At 32.4% G+C, this 21,022-nt stretch overlaps 1 protein-coding gene across 1 annotated transcript in view; it reads right to left on the bottom strand.

Moving 5' to 3' along the window:
* Smp_157220 (hypothetical protein) overlaps positions 1-21,022 on the bottom strand; it is a gene marked incomplete at both ends in the record, with an annotated part of 39,873 nt that overhangs the window by 923 nt on the left and 17,928 nt on the right. Inside the window, 14 exon segments of the mRNA XM_018789603.1 lie at positions 742-871; positions 2,624-2,691; positions 4,401-4,535; positions 5,334-5,729; positions 5,785-6,252; positions 6,680-6,988; positions 8,952-9,080; positions 11,148-11,457; positions 12,305-12,390; positions 14,513-14,809; positions 16,654-16,741; positions 17,655-17,734; positions 19,375-19,441; positions 19,696-19,841. Coding sequence (XP_018655029.1) covers positions 742-871; positions 2,624-2,691; positions 4,401-4,535; positions 5,334-5,729; positions 5,785-6,252; positions 6,680-6,988; positions 8,952-9,080; positions 11,148-11,457; positions 12,305-12,390; positions 14,513-14,809; positions 16,654-16,741; positions 17,655-17,734; positions 19,375-19,441; positions 19,696-19,841 — 2,709 coding nt within the window.

The raw sequence follows: 21,022 nt of genomic DNA, 5'->3' as shown, positions 1-21,022 counted from the left end.
AGCTGTGCTGATGTTGTTTGACAGGTTAAACTGATGCACATCTGTCGCAGGTTCTACATAACTTATAGACTAACTGAGTATCCCGAAAAAAATCAGGTAAGAACCGACTAGTGCATTTTGGAAATAAATTTAGTTAAAACATCGCTACGTTGCAGATTTACTTATTCATATGGTAATCGAGAATTAGATCATGCATACCTACATGATATATATGTATATTCCGGTTAGCGTAACAGCCATGAATATTAAAAATAGCAATATATGCGAGTTTGTGGAGATTGTAGGATTTTTAACGTTTGCATTGCAAACGAATATCGGAAATCAGAAAACTATGAAAGTTCTATGATCTTGGCAAACTCCCTTATGCTAAAATGAATCATTTGCTCACTATTAACTAACTTCGAGATAAGATTTCGAGTGTCCTATTGAGAAACTATAACTGATGAAGTTCAATCATATTTAATGAGAGATGCTGAAGCAATATCACGAATTAATTGAAGTTTGACATGTATACTACTGGGTTGTGGATATGATCTAGAGGCTAAGTGTCCGCCACGAGGACAGATTACTTGGATTTGATCCTCAACGGATTCATGGGTGACCACTGTTGAAGAGTCCCATACTAGGACGAAGCAGATGTCCAATACCTCCAGGTTATGAACGCTTACCTAGCAAAGATCAGTTCATGATGTGAACTATGAAAATTGCAGTATGATGAATGAAAATGAAACAAAAACTAACCAATTCAGCAGTTAATTCACGTAAAAGTAATTGTTTATCCATAAGTCTAATAGATGGACTTGTCAAAAGTATAGTAGATTGAGAGAAAATTATCGACAGAACCATTTCATAAGCACGTTGAACCAAACAACTAGACAAAAGAGACGAATAGAACAATGGAATATTTCTTATCATTGAAACTTTTCACCATGGCTCCACATTACTATAAATATATACGATGCTAATCTATCAGTAGTATTTCATAATATTATAATTTTACAAGTGATTAGAAAATTACTGTACAATCATTAACTAAGTAATCAAAATATCACGAGATAATTATTTGTAAATATTGAAGACATGCAATCCAACGAATTCCAGATTACATAACATTCAGTAAGAGAATTAAGAATATACAAAAAGTTAGAATCAAGCTCTGTGTTTAAGTAGGAAAACGTAGAGTTCAACACTGGTTAAATAGAACAACTGAATGATAATTAATGTAGAATTAAGGACCATAAGAAGTTCACTATGGCAAGTAAATAGTTTTTGAAAAAATATTGCAAATATTTGAAACATGTTACATAGATAGTTTACTTCTACATGTTGGTGTTGATAATAAAACTTCCTACAATATAGGAACTCAACACAATCTATTAAGAAACACTGAGTAATATGGTTGAAAATCAACCACAATGCGCAAAATTACTTCCATTTTATGATCCCCAAAAGTTTTGAGCTTCAATATTATTTCACACTTTCAACTCTTCGAACTCATTACTTCTTCTTTTCAAATAGTATTTTTCAGAGTTTTTATCTTTTCCAATATCAATCACTTTAAATGAAACAAGCCGAATGATATCCTATAAGAACAACAACTACAAACTATATATTATCGGAGTTAAAATAACAAATCAATTGATCGAATTGAAATACACAAACAGCATCGCTTCCTTCAATTTACAGGTATGCCTTGTTGACTAGCACCAACTAGTATGAAGCATAAATAAATGGTTTCGTGTCGACCACCCCCAGGTATTTAATACATATATTAACCTCATAAAACATTTTAACAAATATACAACTAATGAATTTATACTTAAGTAAAAACGTGTTTACAGCAACTCAATAATCAAGTACAAGTTCAAATGTATCCGCTTGTGATAATGATTTGTTATTCAAACACAAATCCGTGGGTATGGAGTTTGAAAATACATTTTAGATGACTGAAATGTGGGTACTCTTATTCATAGGTGATGCAGTAAGAATTTCATGTTGAAGAAGTGAGCATTATCAAAGGGGAAGAGTATGATCAAGCAATCCGCAATTTAATGTAAATGAAAACACTAATAAGGATATGATACTTCTAAGAAAAAATTTACTGATTCAATTAAAGTTTAGATGTAAAAACAAATAAAAACTTTCTATAGCAAAGGAAAAGTGCTCAAGTTCGAGGCAAAACAATTTTGAGCATGGGGTTGTGGAGATCGCTGAATTTTACTGAAATCATGAAATTATCTAAGCTAGACCATTATTGTAAACGCGGAATCACTGAGGGGCCATTTTGTCTTAGAATTGGATTCTACAACAGTGCGCATCCACGGTCGCGGCGGTGAACTAATCGAGGTTAGACAAAAACATCATTGGATATCGACCCAGGGGTCTAGAGGTTAGACGTTCATGTGCCAGACCGAGGGTCTGGACGGTGCGCACTGCTTTGGAGTTCCATAATAGGACTAAAAGGCCGCTCAGTGATTTCGGGTTTTCAGTGGTGGTCTAAGTTAGACTGACTCATAATTTCGTTTCCTAATGACGAAAAGAATAAATACAAACGAGATGAATGAAGGAAATAACCAGTTAAATCATAGTAAATAAAACAAACAAAAAGTAAACCAGCACTAACCAGAGTTCTCGCTTTTTTTGTGCAACTACTGATTCACTAGATTGACATGACTTCCATACACTACTTAACTAAAAATGATACAAGAAAAAACAGTTTAAAAATGAGTGCAATAATAGATGATAGACTTGACAAACTGGCAATCAAAATATTTAGAATATCCTGCGTTCCTCTAACCCATATCTGTACTATGATAACAGTTTTTAAACAAATATTGTTCTGGTTACCAGTCGTGATTAAATCAAATGACACGCTGATCAAGCCAAAATAAAAAATTGGTACAAGATACAGTTCATTTTTGATTAGGATTTATCATTTGAGTCGTTTGGGTACCGAAATAGTAATTGGGTTCAAATGTGGTAAGCATGCGAGAGAACATGATTTGATTTCAATAACACAATAATTTAGTACCCTAGCGAAGGAACATAGGTTGGTGAATAACACAGAGTTTAAAGATTTTGCAACTTGACTTTCGTTTCAAAAACTCTTAACTTGAATGGAACGTGGCTGCCTAGCTGACATGGGGATCAAGTTTGGATACTATGGTGCCTGGATCTAGGATATAATACTTATTACTCCAGATCTTAAAATATCGTTCAGGTCGGTTGGAAAGTGATAAGAAAAAAAGTTGCAAACTTAACGTCCGAGGACGACGTCATACTGAAAACTGTACAGGGATGTGATAGCAGTAAGGTGTCTTCTCTAAAGAAATCAACACCTGCAGCGACTTTACCTTCGTACAATAGAAAGAAAGGTTTAGAAAATGTCAATTATAATACTAGCGTATCCCATCCTGTCTCACAGGTTTATGTCGTGGACAATCGGGTCATATAAGTCGGGAGCTATGGTATCTCATTGATAAAGTCATGGTAAAAGATTTTCATAAACTTAGTCAACAGTTACCAAGTTATAATTATTATCAGTGTTTCAGCTTAGTGTACCAATTTTATAGGAAGATGTGTTTGTTTGTGTAAGGTTACACAGATTGTTTAACCAGATATATTAGAGACATGAAATGATGTTTTAATGGGCCTATCAAGATGTTATTTTACTTTAGGTTGGTAGGTGTAGTAGACGGCCGTGATTTATGGTTGAAGACAGTGAATTAGATAGCTAAGAATCGGTCACAATAGTACAGAGGTATTTTACTCCTTATTATCATCTAGATATTATTAGTGAAGAAATAAAAAGAACTTATGATCTATGGAATCTCTTTTTTCCGATAATGTCAAATTGTTAACCTTTTTTATATAATGAGAAGCATCAGAATTAACGTATGTTTTAAAAATCATGCAGATTTATACAGTACATATTTTTTTAATTATTGATAAATCTTCTGACTGAACGCTTAAATCAGTTTCCTAGGCTATTTTAATAACCCAACAATAACTCTGCACGACAACTTGAACAAGAGAGAAAAGGGGTGAAATATATGAACCACGCTATACTCCGAGGTTAGTTTATATACAGAAAATTGATAGTTCTGGGACCCTACTAACCATCGTAGCATGATAAGCAGTCATTCAACCAGAAATGTGACACGTGACTCCTCACTTTCCCAATGTTTCAAAGAAACGTTTATTGAATGCCGATTGGATAAAGTGTTTCTCAGCGTTTTCAGGGCCCTTTCATGCTTTTTTCCAAGAATTTTCTGGGTTCTCCAAAACAGTTAAATGCATTTCTATATCACATGTATTTACTACTAATAAATATGAAAAATCTTGAAATAATAAAAATAACAGGAAAACAACAAAAAGGAAATAAAACAACTTAAACTCACTTTTGAAGATAAACTTCCTAATGAATTAGCTAAGGTAATTAGAACACCAAATGTTAATACAGTTGAATTGTCATTTAAATTAGGACTGTTAAATGTAAGATGAACATGAACTTTTAGATATTTTAATTCATCAGACTGGAAGAGGAAGAAAAACGAAATGAAATAATGAAAAAGAAAATTAATTATGTGCAAACCAAATTAAAAATACATTTTAAAACTAAAAATACTTTTATGTAGGATTTACGAATCCAGAAATACTGATTTTTGACTGAAGTTTTACTTTTATCTGCCTATTTGATTTATTTCGTTAAATGTACTAAATTTAATTTCTAGGACCTTATATATATATATATAAACAGGTTAGCGTTTTATTGCTGACTACATGCCGAGCCCTCCTCTTTTAACCGGGCTTGGGACCAGCAGTGACCCTAGAAAAGCACCACGAGGCAAGCCCTAACTTAGAGTCCTGAGGGCTAAAAAAAAATAGACAGACCAAAGAATACATTGCACGGAGGATTGAAGGCAGACATTAAAAGAATGAATAGCAACTAGAAAGGACTGCCTAGGACAGAGTTGGATGGAGGATCCTGGTGGACAGCTTATGCTACTGCATGATGCGTAACACGCGCAAGTAAGTAACATAAACAGGTTGTATTAATGCTGTTTATTTTAAAAAAACAATGAAAACATTTGTTTTTCTTATAGCTCTCAACTATTAACAATGATTTAGATGTTATCGTTCATACATTGTTTTATTGCATTGAATTCGAACAAATTGTAGAATTCACACTTACAATCTTTGTCTTAATTAGGTGTAAAATATAACATGATTATAATAAGATGGTTCCGTAAAATTTATGAACTAATAACATATATACATAAGTATACATAATATTTCGGATATCATTTCATAAAAAAATTTATTTAACTCACTGTCATTAGAGATGCTTTGCCGAGGATAGGCAATTGAACCATTAATACACTAAGTGACATAATAAGATGGCGTATAAGATAAAGAAATTCTAATCCACTAGTCTCTGAACCAGATGATTCCATTGTTACTGAAGTAACAGGATGTGAACTTGTCACTACTTCATTCAATAATGTTGTTTTAGGCAGCGTAGATGTGAGTGTACCTGATGGACTTGAGATTGATTGATTGGCAATTCCAGACTTAGTTGGCGTTATATGTGATCCTGAGATTGGAACACTTTTAAATGATTTAAAACCATGACGTTGAAACAATATCGAACAACAGTGTATTTGGCATTGAATAAGATTGAATACTGTGTTAAAGAATTCCGAATGTACAGTAGGACCATAAGATGGCTTGAAAAAGAAGTTAATAGTTAGAGAGTATTTCTAAACAATATTATGAACCTACCCATGGTATACGTGAAGTGAGATTTGCAATTCGTGAATGGTTTGAATGCAGGATATTTGATGCTATTATAGGTAAACCTGATGTACCGATATATTCGGCCGCGACTAGAATACGCCAATATAACTTTAAAATAGTTTCAGCTAATTGAATTCGACCTGTGGATAATAGACCTTGTTGAATTAATACACTAGTAATCGGTAATGGTGACATAAGATGTTGATCATTGATGGATGTATTATTATTATATAATGATGAACACCAATAATTCACAAGGAATTCCAATTGACTAGCATTATCCATACAAAAATTTTGTATTAACGAATAGGCTAATGGATGCTTCATACCTCCAACATTATCATGAAGTAAACATAGAAATTGCATTTCCAAGATAAGCACAGCATTCCAATCGTAATGTACAGATTGTGTTTGTTTCATGTAACAATTATCATCAAATGAGTTAACTTGTATCTATACAAAAACAATAATGATAAATAAATATACACAACATAAAAACATATACAGGTACACAACTGTAAACGAAATGAAGATAGCTGAGTGCTTAGTGGTGACATTACTTTCTTTACAGTCAGTTAGGCCATAGGTTCGAAACCAACTCATCCTAATTTAGATTAGCCAGCCGGACAGTATATGAAGTTCCCATACAAACTATATGGACTGAAAACAGTATAATAAACTTGTACTCAGTAAATGAGTTATATGTATTTCAGATATTAACAAAAGTTACACAACTAGTCAACTAAACTGAGTAGGTAGGACAGAATACGACTTTCAACTCTGCGACTAAAAGTCTAAAATTAAAGATCCATGGATTGAATGGGATAACTACAAAAGTAATGTTGGTGATGATGTTATCAATTAAATTATATAAACTTACATTTGAATATGATTCACCATCTTGTAACCATTGACGTAAAGTTTCTAACTGCGGCCAACAGAATGCTTGTGATATATATTCATGATAGGATAGAATTAAATGAGTAATTATATTCTTCGGTTTATGTAATAAATTATTCTCTGACTCATTGATGCATTGATCAGTTGATTCATCTAAATCTGTTCTTGTAGGATGAGGTAATGTATTCACGATGGAAGTGTTGGTCAGAGTTGTTGGTTGAGATGAATTGATCACTAATTTCACAAGTAAACTGATTAAACTGTGACTAAGAGTTGCACCATCTTTAAGCTGAAAAAGAATATGAAGGAATTTACTAAACATAATTACTTATCATTCATGAAAAAGTTTGAAAATAAGCCAGTTAATTATGACAATTGTACAAATGATACTGTCCAGAAGACTTTGAAATGGAGATGGAGTGCATCTTAGAAGCAGTAAGTTCGATAAATAGATTGAATTTTTCAAATAACTTTTGATGAGTACTTCATATCGGTTATTTTTTTCTGGATGTAAGAATTGTGTAAAACGCACTAACTAAACAGTTTTACGAGTTTTTCTACTATATAAAACCCATTGATGATCACGAATACACTGAAGCGGTGCGTCAGTGGTCAACGTGTTCAAGTTTCAGTCACTACTTTTCAGGTCTAAACACCTCTAGACACACTTCAATTTAGGCAATCAGGTAGAATTCATTAGATCTCAATACTTGGACTTGTAGCAAAGAACACAAAAATATGTGTCATAAACGAGCTGATAAAAAATTACATTGATTGAGAGTTGATAGATTAGATTGTATCCTTAATCAATTTACTATCAATGCAACTAACTTCCTTTAATAACTAAATTATATTATCATATGGTAGATAATGGGTTTTATATGAAAGTATCATGGTATCCACCAACAAGTTGGTTATGTGAATGTTATTACAACTTAAATCAACTATATTCGGTTTTTATGTAATATCAAACAGTATATGCTACCAAATGCCCTAGTACGGCCGAGAGTGGGGAGAGTACGCTCTCCCTCTCGAAATGCTCTCACATGGCCAGCGTATATAGCCTCTGACAGGGAAGTCCTACTCACTGCCTTCTCGTGGCATTACTGTTGTTTACAAAATTAAGAGGACGAAAATCGAATGTCCGGTGCTTTAACCGGGTCGGTGGACATAGAAAGCTCACCTAAGGGAGTTGGAAAACCCTGATTCCAAACCAATGGTACACAAGGGTTCCAGTATCCTGAGGGGACAAATGGCGTATGAATCAATCGTTGGTCACCACCTACTATGGGACTGCATAATCTCACATTTTCTACACCTTATTGAAATTTATGAGCAGCTGAGGAGTCTCATATTAGTATGAAACGGCCATTCAGTGCTTCCAGGTTTATATTCGTGATTTAGGTAAGATCATTTCGTAATTTCAACAGTGAAAACCTAATACTATGTGAAATCAGCGTAACTATTTTGGAAATGATCCTTTATATTTGGTCACATGACCAAAAATATTTTAAGAAAATGGATTATTTTAAAGAACCTTATTGATTTATTTCCTATAAAAGTAGTGACAAATGTGAAGTTAAACCAGCGTATTAAGAGTGAGGTGTTAGAATTCTAATTCAAATGAATTCTAATTTTATTTCAGTTGCTCAATTAACCTGTGAGATATTCAAAGCCAAAAACATTTTAAAAAGATCAAAATAGTTTATAGAAACCTCATTGAAATTTTTTCTTTTTTGTTACTAACCATTAGATTATTGTAAAGTAATAAACACGGTGGCTTAGGAGTTTTCATGTTTTTAGTTACTAGCTTGACCAGCTATATACTTTCTGTGTTGGAAGAAAAAATGGTTCACAGATATCTTAATGGTGAATGCATCGAATTATTCTATGTTTGTTGTGAGAAGTGGCAAAGCATTTACGTAATACATATACATAGGTTTCAGTCGTCCATTTGCATCTTTTGTTGTGTTCTGCAATTTAAACTTTCTTCTCAACTAGCCTTCAAGTATTCTGTCAATGGCGCGCTTTCGCTGTAGTGAAACTTTATTCCATCCAACAAATTCAAGGTCACGTTCCGTAACGTTGTACTTACAAACAACTTTTTGAGTAACGTCTACTACATTAGCTCTAAATCTACTCTTTATGTTTTCGAATTCCGACAGAATAATTAATGTTGAAGGTACTGAATCAGTTTATCCATATGGTGAAAAAACATCAAGTCAGTCATTTCTTTAGTAGATTCAACTTACTTTGGTACATTCAGTTAATAAAATGAAAATATTATTCAAAACACCAGCATCAGTGAGACGAGTAAATAACATTGTAGATTGATTATGATCCCATAAGAATGTGATTAGATTGATCGACTGTAAAATAGCCTGTGAAGTTAATGGAATACATAATTTTGAATATTTTACAGTCAAAGATGATAAGCACATTACAACGACAAGATGTAAGAACTATTCAGTAAACTAAAATCATAAATAATAAAAGTGTAATTGGTAAAGCAATCTTAATTCTAATTTCACGTATCTTCACTATACACTAGTTAAAAGTGTTAGGTACCAAAAAAATTATGGTATTTCGAAAATGTGACTTCATCATTTAATGATACTATTCACCTAGACACATTAGAAGTCTTAAAAGAACAAGGTAAATATAAGTGAAAATAAAAACAAAACAAAAATAAACATAAAAATGTATAATACTTAGCAGTGATAAGTTACAACATTTTACTTTACTAATCAGCTTATTTTGACCCTGAAAGTCATCCAACTTTTCGAAAATCCACAGAGTGAATGGTGCTTAAGGTTTAGGAAACATTAAACGAGACTTGGTTACTGAGTTCCGTCAGTTGTAATATTGCTGGAGAGTTGTAGACCAAAGAGATTATTGTAACATATTTAATAAAAGGAACTTTTTTATTAGCCAGACATTGTCAATGTAGGACATGACGCAACTGTACATCGGTACACGTCATATGATCGATTTGGAGTCATATAATTCACTGTCTCCAATTGTTGTTTACAGATATTACATGACCTTCAAAAAGGTAGTCTGCATCTTCTACTAAGATGGCTTGGACCAACATCTATTGATTACATGAATCGGTGTTACGTTTTGATTTGATCTACCTTAGCTCTCTTTCAACTTACTGTTATCTTAGCTAATATTATGCATCGAGATAGAAAATGGCTAGGGCACGCGGTATGCATGTCTAACTATCTCAGCTGATGAAAATTCATAGCTCCATTAAATAAATTGTCCATTTTTTCATCTAACCTGCATCTTACTAGATGGTTTCACTAAAAGAGAGTGATGCTTCGAAGATATCTATAAGACAAAACCTACAGCTTAAATATGTTTTCTAATCTAATAGGTCATGTTTTTTATATAATGGCGAGAAGAGGAACATATGTTTAGATTGTACTCGGACCGACGTAATCGGACTTTATTACAGTAGCAGTTATCTTCTTTTTTTCGGGTATTGATTGATCTCCTATATTTTCTGTAGGATCAGTGAACTTCTGTCCATCAAATGACACAGCGACCAATGAACAATAACCAGGACCTCAACATTCATTGGTCTTTGAGTTCGTTTTAACCCAGTGTCCAACAAGAAGAAAAAGACAGAAAGAAGAGTAATTCTTCATTGTACTTTATTCTAACTATGAACTGAAATTTATACAATAATTTATCTGGAATGCTTGATGACAAAACAACAAAATTATAAAGTTACAAAGTGTACATGATTCAGCCATAAGTGATATGAAACAGGAGTAGTAGCTAAATAGTTAACTGACGATAAATCTGAAGCAATAAGGCATGAAACAACAATCTATAGATCAAACGAAAGCATAAAATTGGAGAGTCTGCTGAATATACAATGAAAATATATACAATAATAACAGTCGCAGAAGTTACACTTTCACACCACTATCCCCACAACATTAGTATTGGAACCCCATAACGATACGGCGTGAACTGATGCGCACACATTCCCCCTTTTATTTGAAAGTCAGATGTCTCGCCTATACTATAGGTGGTGTAAGTTGAAAAACCTAAGTGAGGGTTTTAAACATTACATTAGCCATTGATCTACCAAAGCTGGTAAGACTTTAAAGTTTATTTATTTATTTAAACACAAATATTGGTACAAGGAAGCACCAGATATATATGCGCGGCACAAATCTCATTCGATTTGTGTGAGGACTGTGATACTGCCTAGGTGCCCAAACTGAAGCAAGAAGAATTTAAAGACAACTGAAGAGATCAACACCATCAACTACTTCATTCCTTATGAACTGTCTACACGTTGAAACAGACTAATAATGAAGCAACATTTAACATTCAAAGAGAGCAGAGAATCTCAAAGATGCTTGGATACATTTTATATAAGCATTATCTTGAAAAAATATAGTGAATGCATCACTTATTAAACTTACAGATTCTTCAATTCTGTTTATGTTAGGATTACGTGTGAGTAGGCTTAAAAAACAAACTGCATTATTGAATAAAGACGATTGAAGTAATTCAAACTGATCATCTGTGGTTTTTTCATTTAATCTTTTCGAATTATACCAACTGAACAGTATATAAGTACTGGCTAGCAGATCTGAATGCATATGTTGAACTTGGAAATCTATAGCTAGTCGGAAACTTGACAGGAGATCATTCAGCTTTGTCAAATAGTTTGCTAAATCATTCGTTGATAATTCTCCGATTAGTGTGTTTTTCTTTGACGTATTATAAGTTCTGGAAAAATGTAAGTAGGATATAGTTGCAGTTATAGGTATTATTTTAGGATAAATATTAGATAAACCAGTATGAATAAGTATTATGGAGACGCGACCGTCTCTGATCTTGGATCTCCACAATGTCAATTCGAAATCAAGTTAACCTTACATTACAATTTACCTGCGATAAACATTAGCTGTAAAAATCATTTAATTCTACCAAGATAATAGTATGAATGAAGTGCTCTACTAATGAAAAAGCCTGTTTGCTGGAAAATACTCCATGATATCAAAGTTCAATAGAAACTTCTCAGAGTTGGAGAGAAACTTATCTTCCTTCTAATTTTAACAGGTTCATAAAACCTTTCAGTAGACCAACGCTAAATATAATTTTTTAAATACTTATTCCCTGAACCTAGACTAACCGTGAAAGTAAAGCTTTTTTCCTACTTTCCACCTTTTATCTTCCCTTAGGGACTCAAGTCTAAGATTACTGAGGGAACTACGTAGCAATGAGAAAGTCAGTAGCAAGTAATCATATAAAAGACATATCAGCAATCCAATGGACAGCTCATATATTTTGTATTGTTGAAGCCTTGTGATGCTTTTTGCAACCTTTGTTCTGATTGACCCATAGTCTATCACCTGATAGCAGTACACTGGAAGACTTTAATGAGAATAAGAAATCAAGTATATTATACAGGGATGGACATAGTTGTTCAGTAAGCGTTAGAGGGAGAATTCAAATTTCGAAACCGTAATAAAATATAGGTGATTACATTTTTTAGTAACTATAGGAGAGAGTTCGTTATTATCCATTTTTACTATAACTATGACATTATACATTTTAACAATTATTAACTTACTTATATAGATATACTAAAGTTGTATTGAGTATTGTAGCTAATTGATTTCCTAAATCAAAAGTCGACTGAATCGGTGGTAAATCACACTAAAAATGAAAAACGAGAGAAAAGATGAAATATATATGACAACAAATGCATACGCGTTAAAATGTACTACACTATTAGTACAATGGCGATTTCTACAGTGTAAAAAGCATCGAATATTTGGAGAATGTAAGATATTTGGGTTGGATGCAAAAGAACATATTTAGTTATACTACTATCTAATGAATGTTCAAATAAGAGAATTGAATTAACTTATTTGAATTTTTGAAAATTTACCTCATGATGAGCGAAAGAGTCTCTGAATGAATGTTCCTGATAGATATTTCAATGGAAACCTATTCATATTTACATTGGACAGTGAATAGATGTGTTTTAATCAAAAACACAGTTTTGTCTACAGATTAGTCAAATTAAGTCGTAACAAACAGAACAATTGATGAATGATCATCATCAACAGGTTCTTAATGATGAACAGTATACCTTGAAATATCATCATTCCGATTATCATCTTAATGTTATGAATTCATGTAGATTAGCGATTCGACAACGGACTAAAACTTTTAAATATAAAAAAACAATCTAACTAGAGCAATCGGTTTCATTGTTTGTTTGTTTTTCACTTTCTACTAATGTTATTAAATTTCTGAGCAAGAAACATGAAAAGCATTAAAGTATTAAATTACACAAGTTATATAAGAAAGATAATCACGATGTACATTAAATTGAACAAAATTATGCAGTTAAAAATTAAATAGAATGATTAAAATTTTTTAATTAGAAATAAAGAGATTTTACATAAATATGACAGTGTACGTACAACAAAGCAATAAAGAAATAGTTTAATGAAATTTCAAACAACAGTGAGTTGAATATAGATATATATGAAGACCTGTGATAAAGATTAAACAGGTATTGGGAACCTAAACATTAATAAACCACTAATCAATAAGTTGAGTTGTGAAACTGACAGTTTCAAAGATGTCAATTTAACACTTGTTATACTTCCTATCTAAGTTTAATACATGTAGAGCCGTAATTGAATGGTTTATAGATAATTGAGTTCAAACTCTGTAAACTCAATTAAGTTTGTAGAATAAAACGACATTATCATTTGTCACATTTGGATAATGAATGCTACTGATGAAGAATTCTTAGTAAATCTATAAACACCCAACCATTTAATGAGTCTTGAACCAAAAAATCCATGTTCAGTTTAATAATTTGAGTGTTTGACCACTCGAATAAGTAAAATTTCTTGAACTCACTAAAAATTAATGAAAATCGCTAATTGGCTAAGTTATGGGCTTTGAGGAAATTTCAAGGATGATTACTACTATTTCTTCTACATACAAGCTGTTGTCTACATGAATGTGGGTGCATAATTTGTAAGTCATATCACCCACATGCATGATTAGCATAGAGGCGAAAAATATCATCGACAGTGCGTAGAAAACTGAGCATTCACAATTCTATCATGAAAACTAAGTGAACTAAACTTTAATTTATGAGGAGCAGCAATCTAAACAACTAACGGATCAAACTCCAACTTTCCATTTTATTACAATACCGATTGCCATGTAAAAGTTCATTTTTAATACAATACCAGAAGATTTATAAAATTAAATGAAATCAAACGTTATCTAAAAGTCTAGTTGTGTATAGGTTGACAATTAAAACAAGTGGTATCTTTCTTTACCTCAATTTTTTTTAAAATTACCGTTATTATTAGATGATAAGCTAGAGGAGTGTAAGGTGAGGTGTGAAAAATTATTCATTAATGAGGAGGAGGTGGATATAAATAATATATTTAAAGCTATTTTAATGCTATTCCCGTAAAACAGCGGACAATTAAAACGATTCATATGGTAGACATATGCAGATAACCATACTTTCTCAATGATTAATAAAAGTATATCAGCGGCAAATATGAACAAGCTACTGTAACGAAATTTGAATTGTCGAATAGAATAATCAAATAAAATGAAATCCTCAGAGAAAATCATGCTTTAATTGAGTAAATGAATGAAAAAATGCTAGATATTGCATACATAATAAATATTGAGTGGTAGATGAACTAAAAAAAATTCATGAACACGTATTATATCCCTAGGAGATTCGATTGATGAAATTTAGAAAAAGATACAATAAAGGCATAATACATACCAATAGACTGAAACATTCAATTAAATCACTCAAAATCGACAAAGGTATTGCAATAAAATCATCTTTTGATTGCTTTCTTGAATTCATTAATTGGTTTCTATTGGAATTACTATCACTGGTAAGAAAAGCATCAAGATTATCATCATCGACATTGTCATCATTGTAATTTAACAATAATAGACATTTCCAACGACATGTTACATTGTGTAGAGATGTTAGCCGAGATTGAAGATATTCTATAGATATATCTTCTGATTCACTAGACGATAACACTTTATGTAGACATTTACGAGTTAACTTTGAGAGACAAAAAGAAAGAGAAGAACAAATCATTAAATAAGAATAAGAATTTCATAAAATAATTAGTCATGAATTAGTAAAAACTGAAAAACTGGTGAGCAGGATTCGAGCAATTTCTGAATTCGCTTATCTGAATAACCAAAGTAATTTATCACAGTAAATGGTGAATATATTGTGTGTGCATACCCAAAGGGTAGTGATTTCGTTAATTACCGACATATCAGAATTGATTCAACGCTTTGGCTGCGCGGAGCAGTGAATGAGTTTAAAAACTTCACTATTTTCTGGTATAGTGAATCATGATGTGTAAAAGTTCTGAAGTCTTAAATCATCAGCATGTTCACCTAACAAGACTATATTGTCAGCATATAGTTTTTGGATAAAATACCTCTTATATCCTGGTGAAGATTAAATTATGTGTAACTTCTGAGAACTATTTATGAACTAATATTATACATATATTTTCATTACATAACTATTAAGAAACTAAACTATATATCAGAAGGAGTTTTGTGGATACTATAGTAATTTCAATAATTGAGATCATGAGTCAATTGAAGCTAGACCACCATGGAAAACCTGGAAGCACTCAACGGTCATTTCGTCCTATTGTGGGACTCCTCAGAAGTGCGCATCCACGATCCCACTTCGTGAGATTCAAACCCAGGACCTATCCGTCTCGCGCGCTAGCGCTTAACCTCTAGACCACTGAGCTGGCATCCAACCGTGTTAATGTCTAACTTCAACCGATTCACGAAATTGAGAGACACATCTACCATTGTCTTCAGTGAGTTACTATCCCACAACAGACCCGGTTCAACTCCACTGGTCACTGCTTCTAACTAAAACTCCAGGAAATGTCTCTTGAAGCCAGTCACTAGTGAGCATATGTTGATTAATATCAGAAGGGGTTTTGTGGATATTAGAGTAATTTCAATAGTTGAGATCATGAGTCCCATAATAGGACGAAACAGCCGTCCAGTGCTTCCAGGTTTTCCATGGTGGCCTAGCTTCAATTGATTCATGATCTCAACTATTGAAATAAACTATATATATATTTATATTCGTCATATTATAAGCTTTTATTTGATCTATTGGCTACTGCTACAAGATTTACTATTCTCAAGTTATTCTCCATTTATTAGTCACAGTTTCTCACAACCACAGTCACTTTTTGGCTTGATCTTGTACAAAATGTTATTCTCTATTTATGGTGTGATGTGGTCTGATTTTGCTTGTATATAAACCAAGTATATTTGAACTATATGGTTCGATATAAACGAGAAGCTGCTATCTCAAGGACCAGTAAGAACTCTAAGCTGCTAATACTTGTCTATGAGTATTTGGTCCGGTCAATAAGTCGGTGACACTAATTGAAGATCGTATCGCGTGATATATTTAACAGGGTACAAGGGTCACAAGTTATAACAATATCCTTGATACGTTGAAGATAAACTAATCCATTTTTATTGGGAAATTTATACCGAAACCCAATAAAAATGATGATAAGAGACAAAGCCAGTTGTTGATTGCTGGAAACTTTACATTAGAACTCTCAATGAACTATAATAGTGCTAAGGGAGCCTATGAAAACAATCTTCAGCAATGTGTCATGCTGTTAGGACTTAAGTAACATGATCAATCTTTCCGTATATGAAAAGGCTTCAATTCAATATATAACTGGTGGGATACTTTGTCCGAAAGCAGAAATATAATTTAGTAAATGAATAAAAATAGGAATCAATCCAACTCAAAGACTACATGCTACTTTTCTACGTACATATACTGAAAGGAAGTTGACAACGTAACACAATAAGTAAAACTGTACAAAATAAATTTACCTTAAACCATAAATTATACAAATTATTCTTCACAAAATAATCCATAACTGATGTAAACGACTTAAAACTCTCATCGTTTGTTGTATAGCTGAGAGACAAGCCGAAAATATAGGAAAAAAACAAATGAAAAATAGACAAATGTTCATTATGATACTACTTAATAAGTTAATTTGAAAATGTATGTATTGTACAATCTATTTAGACTCTATTTAATTATAACTATATTCACGTATTACATTAAAATCAATCACTATTGTTGAGTTCAGTGAAATGCTAGATTGAATGTTTCCGCAAATTTACATTGATTAAAAAAATCTGTAAGAATCAATCCGCGCTAAACATAAAAAACATAAAGATAAAAATCAAAGTGTACACAACAGATGGGGATCTGAAGTCAGACATTTCTTTTTATTATTTCATCAAAAAGTCAATGATCGTTGAACCGCAAATTAAAAACAGTGTGAACAGTAGTCGGTGTGAGAAGCTGGCAAACTTGATATAGTCACTGCGAAATAAGGTCATCGGAACAACAGGAAATAGCTTCATTCTGAAGATTTTGAATTATCACATTAGTGATGGTTAGAAATGAAGTTTAATCAATGGTTGTCGCCATATGTGAACCCTGGGTAGATGGTTTTGTTATGACTTCCTATAAATTCTGAGTTTAAATTGGCAATACAGTCTACGACGCTACTTTCACCTTACCGGGGTTTGTCAGACGTATGTGCACGCATTCCGATGTTGATATTCACAGTTAAACTAACCAGTTATCTAGAGCTTCATATACTAATGTATTATCTACTTAAATGAGACGAAACGTGCTTCGCCAATCCCACTTCTAAAAACAATCCAAATATTATAAGTAATAACATTAACTGTGCAGATTAAAACAACTACGTAATTGTTTACATGTGCTACTAAAAAACTGAATATTCTAGACCTACACCAATATGCCTACAGAGAATCCAGATTAAATAAAATTTTATACGATTTCAACCAACCTTGTCTTATTGTAGAGTTCTAACGCTAAAATACTGACAACATCTCCACAGAGTTCATTTTCAATATCCGATAATGGTTCCTATATAAATGAAACGTTCAAGGAAACCATTTAGAACAGATGTGTATAACAGTTCGACAATCAGGATTAGCATTGATAAATTACACAGAACTCTCCGTGAATTTTTCAAATCTATTCTTAAAATATATTCTAAGTAATAATAATAATAATAATTTACAGACTATGTAACTAATATTCAATTGAGAAATTCAAAAGGTGAATACAGCGATAGTGTTATGACTTGATCTAGGCTGTATCCAATTGTTATGTCTTGATCAAGGCCGTCACTAATTTGTTATGACCTTACGAATTAAACAAGGACGTAACTTGCGTGAACTTCCCGCCAATAGAAATACGATTTCTACGACCTTCACACTGTGACAATGACGTTCGATTAGTATGAGTAATCTAGCGTCCTTATTGGCCCTTATCCGCTTAACCCGTCCACTTGAGTCCAGAACACTAATAGCAGCCTCGGCAATACGAATCGTTTATTTCAAGCATACTTTGTTTATATATCAGACAGACAGACCACATCACACCATAAAATAGAAAATAATATTTGTACAAAACCAAGCCAAATGAGGCTGTAAGCGTGGGAGACAATAATCAATAAACTGAGCATAACATAGGAACAGTAAATCATATAACAATAATCAATAGGTCAAAATGAGGCTTATAACAAGATAAATATAGATATACATAATCTAGTCACTGAATAGTTATACAATAAGAATATATATAGAATAGTCGTCCATTAATAGTTCCTGGGAGTTACCCGTACTCATGTCTTTGCCACGATATAACAAATAGAACTACTAGTCAGTAAACAATAAAAACAGATAAGTATACTATAGGTTACAATTATGTTAAGCGGCCGAAGACAGTCGACAAAAAACCTTGGATTTTGGTTTTTTACTAATTGAAATTTGTCAGTACGGCGTGCCTACAATCTTGAGTAAACTTAAACTCCCAATAAATTTAAACACAGACCACCTAGTCTTACAGACTGAGATGTACCCTGTAAGCTGTTTTGGGGATGACATATTTACAAGTGAGTGTTCATTGAGTAGTGACTAAAATCCTGTTTGCATGAGAGCCTTACATTTGATCGAATGCTATTGATCAAGTTGCATTATACTGGTATACGTGACTCAACGTTTTGCGCAGTTGCTGTTTAGTCATTTGATGTCCGCCCCAGATTTCCAAAGCAATACGTTCTTTCTTCTGCCTTTGCAACTCAAAAATAGAGCTTGCTTGGTGATGCAGTCAGATGATTTCGGTTTTAGCACCCAGGCAGTACCATAGTCCACGCACAAATCAAGTGACTTGTATGACCATTATTTATAAAAATGCTTCAACTCCCTAAGTGGTTTGAACATTTTTTTGGTTAGCGTTGTTTTAGCAAGGTTTGTTGTTTAGTGAATGAGGTTGCTGACCACATACCTAACTCTCCTCCTTTACCCAGGCTTGCGTTTAAATATATGGATGACTAATTTACGAACGAACTTCATTAGATCTTACTGTTGGAATAAAAATATCCCATGTATCAATAAGAAAAATGTCTACTTGTAAACCAATATGCCAGAATAACACAGTGAAAAATTTGTATTAGGTAACTTATGTATAGCACATATATATCAATTGTTTAAATCACATACCTTTTCGGATTCCTGTAATCTTAAAAGAGTGAAAAAAGGATCAGTCAGAGTTTTCCAAAAATCACACCTGAAAAAAATCAAGAACACAGAAAACTGATTGGAATTGGGGAAAATACATACACATAAATGTCAATCTTTAAAACAATGTCAGGAGGTCCGAACCCAAAAGTCAACAGTCAGGAAGCAACCGTTTGTATTACAACCCACAAATGAAAATCTATAAATCTTTAAGTACAGATTTTAAATGATAAAACAGTGCATTTAAATTTAGTTGAACCAATTAAATAGTGACAACAAATAAAAAAATCCTCATGAACTTACCTTTGTTTTAAATTTACAATGCAAGGTTGAATATTTAGGAGATAAAGAGATGAAATAAATTTCGTCACACTCCAAAATAACACAGTTGATAACTGATTATTATAAGTAGTATCATTATCGTCAAACTGTTTCTGGAAAGATTTATTCTAGTAACGAAAAGAAAAAAATAGATTTTTAACACATTAAGTATAGAGATTTGCATAACGTATTTTAGTTATCCCTGAGCTTGTATTATTGACGAATTGATAGGCTTTTTAAAAAAAGTCCTTTCGAAAGTGTTTTTGTGTACATTATACAAGGTTCTCAGTGGTAGCCATTAGGAATTCCTTTCGCTAGTCTCTAAAGATCTCTGTAAGGTAGCTAAACTGAGTGATGAAACAGATTTTTCAATTGTAAGCCATTTTCATGTTTTCTTGTCAAAAATTATCTTGAAGCTAGATATTTTCTTAGGAGTTTAAACTTTGAACTAAGTAATTTGGTGAACATTTGTTTTTAACTATAACCTACAGCTGAAATAAAAGTAAATCAAGACATACATTGAACACATCTTTTTAAAATTGGTTGGTTTCATATGGCATCTCTAGAGAATAAATACGTGGAGACTTTGAGAATTAAACAAACTATCAGAAGCTGTAATCAAACATAAATCGTTGCGTAATAGGCTCACGATTAGCTCAGTACATCGTAAAAGGTTATTATAACATATTCATAAAAGGAAACGCTTAATGATAATAGAATATATAATACACCCGGAATGATAAGCAACAATTTTCTTAAGTGAGTAACCAGAAACTAGATTAAAATGGTCTAGAAAACCAATTAAACATGGTATTTTACAATCCCCATAATAATTATGTGTAGCATACAAACAGCTATACGATAGTGTTCTGCTGAAATTTCTGTGTAGATAAATTATCTGCATGAAAATGAAGAGAAATTGAGATGTGGGATTAAATACTCTAAGAATTCTTTTTTTGTTTTGAATATCATACCATTTTTTAATGACAGAAATTGAACTCTCATTTTAATATACGCTTTTTTGCATGAAGAAAGCAAGCGACTAAAATTAAACAGTTATTCATAGGATACCAGTGAGTTTATAAAATGTACATAAGCACATTTAACGATAAAATTAAACAAAAATGTTTTAGAAAAAACTGGCAGACATCATAAGAAAATACGAAAGTGGTTTTTAATTTATTAAAATGTATTGACTACTTGCGAGTAGTTTCATTGGTACAACAAAACGTTTTAAACAGTACAGTACAGTTTTAAACAGTACCTTAGTTGAACCAAGCTTTTGGCTTTTTGTTCATACTGTGCAGTC

The sequence above is a fragment of the Schistosoma mansoni genome, chromosome W (genome assembly GCF_000237925.1).
Source record: "Schistosoma mansoni strain Puerto Rico chromosome W, complete genome".
In the NCBI taxonomy this organism is placed as follows: Eukaryota; Metazoa; Platyhelminthes; class Trematoda; order Strigeidida; family Schistosomatidae; genus Schistosoma; species Schistosoma mansoni.
The sequence above is the reverse complement of the archived record's forward strand: the minus strand, read 5'-3'. Positions and strand labels throughout refer to the sequence as shown.